The sequence below is a fragment of the Nyctereutes procyonoides genome, unplaced genomic scaffold (assembly GCF_905146905.1).
Source record: "Nyctereutes procyonoides isolate TBG_1078 unplaced genomic scaffold, NYPRO_anot_genome, whole genome shotgun sequence".
NCBI classification, from domain to species: Eukaryota; Metazoa; Chordata; class Mammalia; order Carnivora; family Canidae; genus Nyctereutes; species Nyctereutes procyonoides.
The window spans coordinates 36301806-36314484 of record NW_026575048.1 but is presented as its reverse complement, the minus strand read 5'-3'; the positions used below and the strand labels follow the sequence as shown (position 1 = coordinate 36314484).

At 40.8% G+C, this 12679-nt stretch overlaps 1 protein-coding gene across 1 annotated transcript in view; it reads right to left on the bottom strand.

The window, feature by feature from the left end:
* The window catches only part of MERTK (MER proto-oncogene, tyrosine kinase), a 114666-nt gene that overhangs the window by 32145 nt on the left and 69842 nt on the right, over window positions 1–12679 (bottom strand). Inside the window, exons 7-8 of the mRNA XM_055327181.1 lie at window positions 11262–11445; window positions 6587–6738 (exon numbers count right to left, since the gene is read on the bottom strand). Of these exons, the coding sequence (XP_055183156.1) occupies window positions 6587–6738; window positions 11262–11445 (336 nt within the window). The remainder of the gene's footprint in view (window positions 1–6586; window positions 6739–11261; window positions 11446–12679) is intronic.

Genomic DNA, 12679 nt, shown 5'->3' with positions numbered 1-12679 from the left:
GAACTCTGAAATTTCTACCTCTCATTCCTTAAGTTCATTAACAATGGTATCATCGTGGTTGCTGGTGTCATCACTCTGAATCTTGAAGTACGGAAATGATGTCAGCTACTGCTTATAGCTAATATGTTTTGGAAATACATAAAAAATTTTCCCATTTGAGGGCTGGAGCTATAATGCTGAAGTAGTGATTAGAAAGATGGATGATAAATATTATAGTAGAGGTGTAATCATTTTCTCTAAGAATATCCTTAAATGATATTTTATTTATTTATTTATTTATTTATTTTAAAAGATTTTATTGGGATCCCTGGGTGGCGCAGCGGTTTGGCGCCTGCCTTTGGCCCAGGGCGCGATCCTGGAGACCCGGGATCGGATCCCACGTCGGGCTCCCGGTGCATGAGCCTGCTTCTCCCTCTGCCTGTGTCTCTGCCTCTCTCTCTCTCTCTCTCTCTCTCTCTATCATAAATAAATAAAAATTTAAAAAAAAAAAAAGATTTTATTTATTTATTCATGAGAGACACAGAGAGAAAGAGAGGCACAGACACAGGCAGAGGGAGAGGCAGGCTCCATGCAGGGAGCTCGATGGGGGACTTGATCCCGGGTCTCCAGGATCACACCCTGGGCTGAAGGCAGGCACCAAACCACTGAGCCACCTGGGCTGCCCCTTAAATGATAGTTTAAAAATGATTCCTGTTTTTATTTATGTATTTATTTTTGAGAGAGAGAGAGAGACTACATGAGTGCTCAAGTAAGATGGGGCGGGGGGGGGGGAGGTTTGGGAGCAGAGCGAGAGAGAATCTCAAGCAGGTTCCACACCCAGCATGAAGCCTGACACGAGACTTGATCTCATGACCCTGAGATCATGTCCTGAGCCAAAACCAAGAGTCAGATGCTTAACAGACTGAGCCATTCAGGTGCCCCCCAAAATGATCTGTTTTAAAAAATGGATGTAATTTATCCATATTCTTTTGATGCCAAATATGTAAAGAGAGGTGTGACCATATCCATATCCCCAAATATTTATTTGTTTGTTTATTTATTAAGATTTTATTATTTATTCACGACAGAGAGAGAGAGAGGGAGAGAGAGAGAGAGGCAGAGACACAGGCAGAGGGAGAAGCAGGCTCCATGCAGGGAGCCTGACGTGGGACTCGATCCCAGGTCTCCAGGATCACACCCCGGGCTGAAGGCGGTGCTAAACCCTGGGCCACTGGGGCTGCCCCCAAATATTGATTTTGATTTTGAAATTTGACAAAGAAATCCATTTAAAACCACACACAAGGGGATCCCTGGGTGGTTCAGTGGTTTGGCGCCTGCCTTTGGCCCAGAGCGCGATCCTAGAGTCCCAGGATCAAGTCCCATGTTGAGCTCCCGGCATGGAGCCTGCTTCTCCCTCTGCCTGTGTCTCTGCCTCTCTCTGTCTCTCTGTCTATCATGAATAAATAAATAAAATCTTTAAAAAAATAAAAAATAGGGATCCCTGGGTGGCGCAGCGGTTTGGCGCCTGCCTTTGGCCCAGGGCGCGATCCTGGAGACCCGGGATCGAATCCCACATCGGGCTCCCGGTGCGTGGAGCCTGCTTCTCCATCTGCCTGTGTCTCTGCCTCTCTCTCTCTCTGTGTGACTATCATAAATAAATAAAAATTAAAAAATAAATAAATAAATAAATAAATAAATAAATAAATAAATAAATAAAAAATAAAATAAAAAAATAAAACCAGACACATGTAGGAGCCACTCCTGTGTGTATTATCTCTCTTGATGTCAGGGTGCCAAGCACAGAAGGTGTGGCCATTTCCCTGGCATGAGGTGGTCAGGTCCTGGGGCACACGCCATGGGCTAACTACGTCTTTCTCATTCTGTGAGCTTTTCATCTTCACCAACAAAGGCCTGGAACCTCAAGGACTTAAAAATCTAAGAGCCTTTTCAGGTAATAATCAGATTTATAATATGACATCTGATTACAACTTTACCTACCCAGAAAACACGTGGACCGTGCTTGCTGGGGAAAGTAATAGCACATCTCTGGAGACACAATTTCTTTCTTCTCTTAAGAGGTACTAGAGTTAGGGCAACTGCAGAGGTATTGGTTTCCAGTTATCCAAAGACTTTAATATCTCCAACCAACTCTGTAAGAATTCACAGCTCTGTAATTCATAACTCTAATTTAGAATAAGGCCCAGGCCCATCCTATTGCCTCAAAGAATGGTGACATTCATGGGAAAGCATTGTGAGATAAAAGTTTCTGTCATCCTACAACAACAAAGGTGACTTGCTTAGCAGGCTTCACATTCACAGGGGTTTGTGCAAAACTTGCATCTTACTCTTCAAACATGCCCTGTTCCTATTTCTTTTTGCTAAGAGGCCACAGAGTAGAATTTAAGCAAGAGGCACTGTATTATGAAGAAAGCCAAGGGCATCTGGGAAGGAGTAGTGGGCTCTGAAAAGCACTGGCTCTCAAGTCAGTCCAGCATGGGTTCTTACCCCATTGCTACCAATTCTAAGCTTTGTGACTCTGAGTAAGTTAATGAACATCTCTGAGCTTGTTTCCTCAAGTAAACATTGAAAGTAATAATATCTTTCTCACAGTGTTTTCTTAAGGTTTAAATGAATTCCTATATGTACATCAGTTAGTGCACGGTCTGGCACACAGTAAGTAATCAATGGTGGTTATTATTATTCCTATACCATCTATAAAGTGCTCTATGTGGATCACCTTTCCCTTTCTGTGGTCCCTCTTACAGAAGTAACCTTGCAGTATCTTTCAAGTCTTGATACATGAGAGAAAATGATCAAGGTTGTCTAGTTCCCCAAACCAAGAAGTTTATTTGACTGATTAAGAGAATTTATCTCCACTGTAGGTTTCTCCTCTAGACCAAATATCCCATCCTTGATCATTCCTTGGGTTTCAGAAGTGTTCCAGACCCCTGGCTGGCCTATCCCACGAGAACCGCACTTAGTTCTCATACCTGAATGTGACAGAAGCTCAAATCCTCTGTGAGTGACAGGGAGCAATGAGAAAAGGAAGAGGCAGCGGGCACATGCCAAAATCCAGGCATGCATCTTGTCAGGAGGCAGTGGTCTAGGCCTGAGGAAGGAATCCTTGCATGTGCTGTGGCTTTTCTAGGTCTTTTAAGAGGTTACTTCTATATGTTGTGTTGTCTCTAGACCCGTAATAATCTGCTATAAAACTTCCTTCTGATCTAACATCTCTACCCTTTCCAAACACAATTAAGCCAGCATTAGAGCCACAATCCCATAATAATGAGCTTTGTAAGAATAACACATATAAAAATGAGCCTCTGTTTAACATATGGGCAATTCAGGGTCAAAATTAAACAGCCTTATTTACCAAAAAATGTCAAAGAGACTTAAACTTGCCAGTATATACTGTGGATCTTCCAGAAAGGGGTATACTATACAATATTTTACAAACTTATTTGCTTGCTGAATTCTTTTCTCATGAAAGGTATACAGACAACTTATAGGAGTGGGAATGGATGGGAAATACTACTCCAGACTCATCAAAAAGCTGTCCCATCACAGAGAGAAACTCTCCAGCTGGCATGGATATCAGTCAGGTCCATGTATCAAGTCCAGCATCATAAATGCCTAGAAAACAAGGTCCTCTGCTCGGATGGTACAAAGATGAGCAAGACATGGCCCCAACCTTAAGGAGAATAGATTGCACTTGATCCCAACTTTTGGATCTTGAGCTTGGGTTTGGAATGCAAGGGATATAAAGAAAAATGGAACAATAAAAGGTCAAGATATAGTAAATGTGCATACAGTAAATATCAGGAGTTTCCTAGTTTGAAAGTGATATACAGGGGGAGATAATAACCCACCCAAAGATAACTTCCAAGAAAACTCTGAAACTGCATACAAAAAACCGCCTTTGTTAGAGTAACACCTGGGAATATCCTCCAAAAATATCCAATTCATTGCCTTGCACAGAGATGATATACCTTTAGTTTCAGTTTTCTAAAAATGGAAATGAGAGGACAATTCTGAGATGAAGTTGTGTTTAACTCTTGCTTTCCTGAAATGAAGGGAGACAGAGGTGATGGATAGAGGTCATTTCAAACCTCACTTCGGGCAGGGGCTTTAGGGTTCTCCCAGGCTTGGCTTTTCTTGAGTGTTTTTATTTACCTCCAGTTGTGGCCCAGGAGCTTGAATCTTAGCTGCCCCACAGAATGTTATCCTAAGTAAAGTGAGCCACTAAGTCCTTTGTTGTCACGAGACCATCACGATGCACAAAGTATAGCAAGAGTACAATGCAAATGAGGTTCTCAGTGGGGTGATCCAGCATCTCTGAGGAGGTAATGACTGGAAAGGTCACAGTCCTGACTGTGGCAGTATTGTTCTCACCGCACAGGGGACTGTTCTGAACAAAGGGCGACCAGAAGGCGCAGTGCAGCGGGGCGCGGGTGGCATTTAGCGTGTGAAGTGCTCCTCACCCTTGCCCCTCAACGCGCCTCAGCTCCAGAGATCCCTGCCAAACAAGTGGCTTTCACCCACACTAGAAGGAGACGTCAAGGATACTTTTTTTTTTTATTTCTTTTTTTTATTTATTTACTTATGACAGTCACAGAGAGAGAGAGAGAAGCAGAGACACAGGCGGAGGGAGAAGCAGGCTCCATGCACCGGGAGCCCGACGTGGGACTCGATCCCGGGTCTCCAGGATCGCACCCTGGGCCAAAGGCAGGCGCCAAACCGCTGCGCCACCCAGGGATCCCCAATTTTGAACTTTTTTAATGCACGAAAAGAACATCTCAGAAACAGAACAGATACTGACTTGTTAATGATGAAGCACTATATAAAGAAGCCCCCTCCCCACTTAGTAAATAGGAGTATAATGTAAATAGATGTGAAAGGAGGTGAAAACTTTAGGATTCAATGCAAATCCTAAAGTTGTATACGACATTCATAAATGGCTTCTTATCTCATAGCAATAGTATTTTCATAATGATGTATATGACATTCATACTTACTGGTAAGATGCTTTAGACTCAAAAGTTAAACAAAAATGGTGGAGAGGTAGTTTTGCCAATGCAAGGTGAGAAAAAAGGCTTTACTTTGCTTTTTTTCCATTAAACATCTGTAACCATTTCACTTTGTTCTAATTTTCTTCTGAATTAGCCAAGACGACAATGATGCTTTTAGAAGCCAATTCCAAAACTCTCTAGGAATGGATTCCCCCAACTACAGGATGACCTGCAGCTCTTTAAACAAACTGTTTTTGTTTTGTTTTGTTTTTTGTTTTTTTTTAGACCTCTCAAGTGCCTGCTGATAATACTGTCTTCTGCCAACCAAAGAAAAATAAAATCCTATTGAACCCAAATACAATTAATGGACCTTCATGGACAGTTCACAGTTTAGCATTGTGAAAGGAGCTTTTCTCTGAGAGAAGCATTTGATCCCCCTGATTCAGCCAGTGTAGAGATACAGTTAATCAAATAAGCACTCTGCACAGTGGCCTTGGGACAAAAGACCAAGAAATAAGAGGCTTCTCTGGTAGCTGCAACACTCCTAAGCAGGGACTGGACTTGTACAAACAACATTCTGTTATCACTCTGAGGCATAAAAAGTCATGGACTTCAAGCCCTCTTCCTTTTCCTTTACTTCCATCACCTACTGCTTCCAAGAGTCTGCTTCCTGAGAGGTAAACTGAGTCAGGAGAAGGAGGAGAAGAAATCCCAACTGCCCTTTAGGGAAAGAGCAGTTTCAGTAAAAGTTGGATGACATGAGGTGAAAAATGACTGAAATGAAGCTTGGACATCATCGGCGGGGGCAGCTGTTGGCTCTGTCCCTCTCTCCTGCCAAGTATCTGCACTACTTTTCACGTGGTGCCCTCCACAAATGCCACGAGGATGCTAAAATCTGATCTATCTGCAGGGCTAGGATGATCAGGAAAAAGTCTGCTTTGCGTGATGGCGGTAAAGAGGCAGTCCTGATGATGAGGTCAGGGCAACTGCCTTTCCAAGGATGCCCTGTGTCACAAAGAAGTCAGTGTCATCTCAACTCTCTTTCTTTCCCAAGTGGGAAGGGAACCTGTCTGGCAGCTGCCTCCCCACCCACATGCAGGCATCATCCCTACTCCTGTGGAGCTGCATTAAGGTAACCTGTTGCTGGTTTCCCCCTGTCCTCTGGAGGCTGGTTACCTCTTGCCATTCTCTATGAGGCTGGGGTTCTTCCCTGACTTTCTTCTTCAGAAAAGCATCCTCTGGAGTTTCCAAGGGGCTATGAATGGCTGGACTGCTAAGCTGTATAGCTTCTTGACCTTCCACTATGGTTATCTGTGTAGGTCTCAACTATCTTCCTACAAGAGCCCAAGTTCCCAGAAGTCACGAATCAAGTAATAATGGAAATGGGTCCTAAACATATTTACGGAATACATATATGAATGGATGAGTGAGTCAGGAAGAAAAGCCCCAAAGTTTCTCTGGAATTTTTTTAACTATTCAGGAAAAGATTCCTCATTCAATAAAATCCGATCTTCTCATAACAAAACAAAAGCTTCTACAACAGTATTAAATGAGCAAATCCTAGGAGACCAGCGAACTCCTTCAGAGTTCAGACTTACGGAAGTGTCTGCACTCTGCCACATGTGAGATATCCGGTAGCCCACCAGCTCCCCATCCTGCCGCTTGATTGGAGGCTTGATCCATCTGACATCCACCTTATGACTAGATTCATTCAGAGACACAGTGACATTCGAAGGTGCTACTGATGGGGCTATAAGAGAAAGAAGAGAGAAAGATGAGGAACCACAGAGCAAAGTATATAGAGGTACATTCTCTTCTCAGTTTCTGAATGTTTGGTTTTTGAACATTGTGGAAAGCATTCAAATGAGACTGAATTTAATAGCAGATTTTCACCCTTTTTTCAGTTAAGGAGCATTGAAATACTATATGAATTTTTATTATTTTTTTAAAGATTTATTTATTTATTTATGAGAAAGAGACAGAGAATGCATGAGAACAAGTGTGGGGAAGGGCAAGAGAGAAAATCCTGAAGCAGATTCAGTGCGTAGCATGGAGCTCAACTAGGGGCTCGATCCCAGGACCCTGAGATCATGACCTGAGCTCAAACCAAGAGTCAGCCGCTTAACTGACTGCACCACCCGGGCACCCCTGAAATAGTACCTGAGTTTTTAAAACATAAGCACTTTCCAAACTAAGACAAGGAAAGGCAGGAAAGGAGGTGGATGGCACTCATAGACTCATAGACTCCTCCTAGAGAAGCAAAGCAGACCGAACTTGAACAGGTTCTCCAGTAGTAACCTGTGGGGTGGAAGATCAACCAGACTGACTGGATATCAGTTCTGTGTCACGGGAGATGTATAAGGCAGGGAACAGTGCAGAGCTCAGAAGGAAGCCATCACTTCAAAGTCCAAAGGCAGGTTACTGATGATCCGTAAATAAATTTTTAAAAATGTATATATATACACACACACACAAACACATACATACATATACATATATATACATATATAGATATATCTTATATATATGTAAGATGTCTCATTATTGAAGACCAGAGGATCAAATGGTAATTACTGGATGTCAAAATGTAAAATTTAACTCTGGTTTTCACTCTCTATTTTTTTTAAATATATATTTTTTAAAGATTTTACTCATTTATTCACAAGAGACAGAGAGAGAGAGAGAGAGAGAGAGAGGCAGAGACACAGGCAGAGGGAGAAGCAGGCCCCATGCAGGAAGCCTGATGTGGGACTCAATCCCAGGTCTCCAGAATCACGCCCTGAGCTGAAGGCAGGCGCCAAACTGCTGAGCCACCCAGAGATCCCCAATCACTCTCTGGTTTATAGTTAAGTTCTGCTTATGTCACATACCCATTTACGTCAGAATGTCTATTATCTCTCACAAGGATAAAAGTTATAGCACTTTGAAAAAAATGTATGTATGTATCATATATATGGACAAAATAATTTGGCAAACAGGTCAAGTTCACTACTAGATAATTTTTTGGGAGTGAGGAGTTTGACTGTATCTACTAAAATTGAAAATAATATGGGGGCATCTGGGTGGCTCAATTGGTTAAGTGTCTGACTCTTAGTTTCAGCTCAGGTCATGATCTCAGGGTTGTGAGATCGAGCCCCAGGATGGGCTCTGTGCTCAGTGCAGAGTTGGCTTGTGATTCTCTCCCTTCCCCTTTCCCTGCCCTTCTGCTCCTTCCCCTGCTCACATACTCTCTCTCTCTTTCAAGTAAATAAATAAATAAATAAATAAATAAATAAATAAATAATCTTAAAAAAAAAAAACAAATCTGAAAACAATATGCTCTTTGACCAAGTATTTTATTTCCAGGAATTTAATCTAGAACATTCTCCTGTAGGTAGTATTACATTTACTGAAGCATAAAAAAGAATAAAAGTAATGCTCAGTCAATAAATATGATATAATAAATTTCGATAGACTTTCCAATGGAATACTTACTACCTAGCCACTGAAAACAATTAGGTAGTTCATGTGTACTGACATAAAAAAATATCTGATGGAGGGAAAAATCAAATTGCAAAAAGGTATGAACAATAATCTATTTTAGAAATAAAAAATGTTATATATATATATAGAAAGAATAAAAACAATTGCAATAATATATACCAAACCATTGTCTATACTTGTATTTAGGAGAGAATAAGTTATATATTTCTGATATGCCCAAAAAGATAACAAAAGAGTACTCTAACCTTCATTTCTGCTTAGGAAATGTCATATAACTAAAGTTGTGATATGAACAGAGTCATATAGTTTCAAATCTGTTGTAGAATGGGGCACCTGGGTGGCTCAGTGGTTGAGTGTCTACCTTTGGCTCAGGGTGTGATCCCAGGGTCCTGGGATAGAGCCCTACATCAGGTTCCCTGCATGGAGCCTGCTTCTTCCTCTGCCTGTGTCTCTGCCTCTCTCACTGTATCTCTCATGAATGAATAAATAAAATCTTAAAAAAAAATCTGTTGTAGAATTTATGGGTAAACATGGCCAACTCAACATGTCTTTATGTCTGCTCTTCCTGAAATCTCTCTATGATGACAGTAAGTAATTTAAAACAGTATAAACTCATAAGGGAAAGCAGAGTTAATTAATAGTGGAGAAGAAATGTCAACATATACTGAAAAGCTGAAAAAGATGAAGAAGGTGAAATTAATTCAGCAACCTGTTCTCCCCAAAGGATCATGGAGAGGCTCAGAAACTGTGGGCCAGGTACTAAAATAGGAAGACTGAAGGTCTGACCAGGAAGTAGCTAGTCCTCAAGATTCCTCTAACCTATTTCCACACACCTGCCAGGTACTCCCTTATTACCCCCCTGGAAACAGGATGTTGCTTTATTCTCCGAATTGAAAAGCCTCTGGACTTGGGACACTGTCAGGATGAAGACACAATGAGAGGCCAGACAGACAACTGGAGAAATAAGTGGGAGTTCGTACACTGAATGAGGAAGACTCTGTCTCACCCCTCCTCCTCAGCTGGCACCTACAGCATCGGCAGCCATGTTTCCTAAGGCAGGAAATAGGACACTTCGTGGCTAGACAAAGTGAGTGGTCCCAGAGGACAGAAAACCAATATTGACACTTAAGGGTGTCCAAACCAAATAAAAAGATATAAATAAGTTAAAAATAAGGAGAAATCAAAGATATATTACGTATTCAAAAATAAGGCTAGGGATCCCTGGGTGGCGCAGCGGTTTGGCGCCTGCCTTTGGCCCAGGGCGCGATCCTGGAGACCCGGGATCGAATCCCACGTCAGGCTCCCGGTGCATGGAGCCTGCTTCTCCCTCTGCCTATGTCTCTGCCCCCCCCTCTCTCTCTGTGACTATCATAAATAAATAAATATTAAAAAAAATAAGGCTAAAATGGCTATATTAATATGAAAGTAGATCTCACAGAAAAGAAAGAAAGTTGGTCAATTATTAGGAGAGCATAGTAAAATCAAACATTTATGCACAAAATAACAGACCTTCAAAAGGTTTGAAGCAAAACTGGCTACAACATCAAAAAAAAAAAAAAGGATAAAAAAAAGAAAGAAATGGATAAACCCAAAATTATAACCGCAGATTTCAATGCCTCTCTCTAAATAATTGATAGAAACAGGCAGAAAAGCAGTAAGAATATAATTTGAAAAAGACTATCAGCCAACTCAACCAACTTGACATTTATTGAATACTCCATATCATAAGACAATACCTTTCTATCCAAGTGAACATCATACATTTATCAGGAAAGACCATGTTCTGGGCCATAATTTAAAAGTATTCAAGTGATACAGAATATGTTCTTGGGCACCAATAGAATGAAATAAGAAATCAGGAATACAAAGACTTCTGGAAAAACCCCAAATATTTGGGAACTTACATAACTTAATAATTAATTGGGTCAAAGATGTAAGAAAAGTATTTTTGAACTGAATGAACATGAAACACAGCATATAAAAATTGTCCTCAAAGGCTTTTCTTTATCATTTGAGAGAAAAAGATACTTTACAATTTTGGCACTAGAAGTGTCATTTTGTGCAAGGCTTATGCCCTAAAGATTTCTGATCCTGTTCTGTGTCCCCACCCACCTCCCATCTGCATTAAAGCCAGAGCACTGACTAGGTGAAGCCAGAGTTAAGGGCAGGAAAGACGTTCTAGCAATCTAAAGCTCTAAACTGGAGAAGAATAGAAACTGTGGATTTGAATTGAACAGAAATACAGTATTCATTACAATATTCATAGACGATAATAAAAATCTCAGAAATCCAAGAGAGCACACAGAAAATTCTTTAAAGTTTAAAGACATAAATAAAATTTGCTATGAATAAGATAGCATAGAGAGAACCTACTTCATAGGGCTTCTCTGAGGATCTAATAAAACAATCCATGCAAAGCACCTCATGTGGTGCCTGGCATGTGATGTTTGGTAAACATTAACCACCTTCATGTTCATTATTTCTTGAATTTGATGCTACCATTAATAATTTTTATATGATTATATTTTAGTTTAAAATAATAGATGCCATAAAATGTGTTGCTATTATCTTCCTCTGTAAAATATTATATATTCATAGTAAGGGTAAGCTTTGTCACTAAATAGAACGAAATCTCTTCTTCTCCATTTTCATCAGCTACCTCAATAAAATTCTCCTCCAGAAACAAAGACCAAACAAAGCAGACTTTAAACTCTAAATGAGGCCACTGGGAAGGATTTGTTTAATCACATTCCATTAGGGGCAATATTTATTCTGAACTCCAGGAATTACCTCCTTCAGTTGTGCTGGCCAGAATCCAAGGGCTCATTGCAGACCAGCCAATTTCATTCATGCAGGACACACCAATGCTGTAATTAGCCAGAGCTTGCAGCTGCTCAATTTGATACAGATGTGGTGAAGCAGAGGTGTTAAAAACCATGACAGAGTCATTACTCAGCGGATCAACTTCCTTGACCTAAGTGAGGAGTAAAAATGTGGACCAGGCATTAGTAAGGTGGTGGGAATGCCAGACACGGGGCACTTATGTATTCAATGCACATGGCTCTTCTCCACTGAGGGGAAATACCTGCTTCCTTTCGGGCCACACACTAATTTCCCCACCAGCATTACAGTGTGTTACTCATGTTATTGGAGCAGCCACTGATGACTTGAGCAAAATACCTAAACTAAGTGTACTTGCCATGGGAGGTAAAAGAGCAAAGGATGATCGTTATTATGTGATAATTGTGGTAGTAGTCCTCTCTTTCTCAGAACCTCAATTCTTGATTTCTTCTCTCAGCTGTTTTACAGAATACACACCAAAGACAACCAACATTCTTTGTGGGGGCAAACCTAAAATATTTACTATCTGGCCCTTTGAAGAGATCATTTCCCAAATCCTACTTCAGGGGATTGGATATGGGATTTCTCTTTTTATTCTGCATTTCTTTTCATTATGCAACCTGATGAACTCTGCTCTTGCCTTGAGGTAAATTCTACACGTCTTTTTTTTTTTTCTTTAACCCTGACTCCCACCCCAATATAAATTCAAGTCCAAAAGCATATAGATAAAATGTACATTTTCTGAAATTATTTGGTGGGCGGAGATAGGGAAGAGCTATTTGCACCTCACCCAACCAACTTTTCTCCAAATCTTATTAAAACATCTCAGCTCTTTCCTCTGAGTTCTTTTTCATCTTTCCCTCTGTAATCTCTACCAATTTCTCCATATACAACTCTTCACAAGCAAAAATCTAGACCGAGGCCAAACTTCTACCTTTTTCCTTAAGCATACCTCTTGTCTGGGAATGGGGATAAAACTACACATTTTTCAAAATTTCTACGATATGTAGTATTTGTAAAGTCAGAAAAGAGAAAGTGATAGTGAATAAAACACAAGTAACCAAAAGTAACTGAGGAAAAAAAATCTTGAACCCTGTGTGTATTACTAATAATAATGGGCTTACGGTCATGGGGTGTGGATACACAATGCTGTTATTTCAGGATATACGTGCTGAAATTTAGGCCAAGAGGCCACAAATAACATTTTGGAATTCTAAATCCCCTAGTGGATACCATAATGGTGACGTGGGGGCCAAGCCAAGCCTCACCTCTGACTCAGACCTGCAGGCTCCACTGGGTGACAACAAAGTACCAGCTGGCCTGAGGAGCCACCAGAGGAGAAACAAAGAGTTACGTGCTTATCTTGG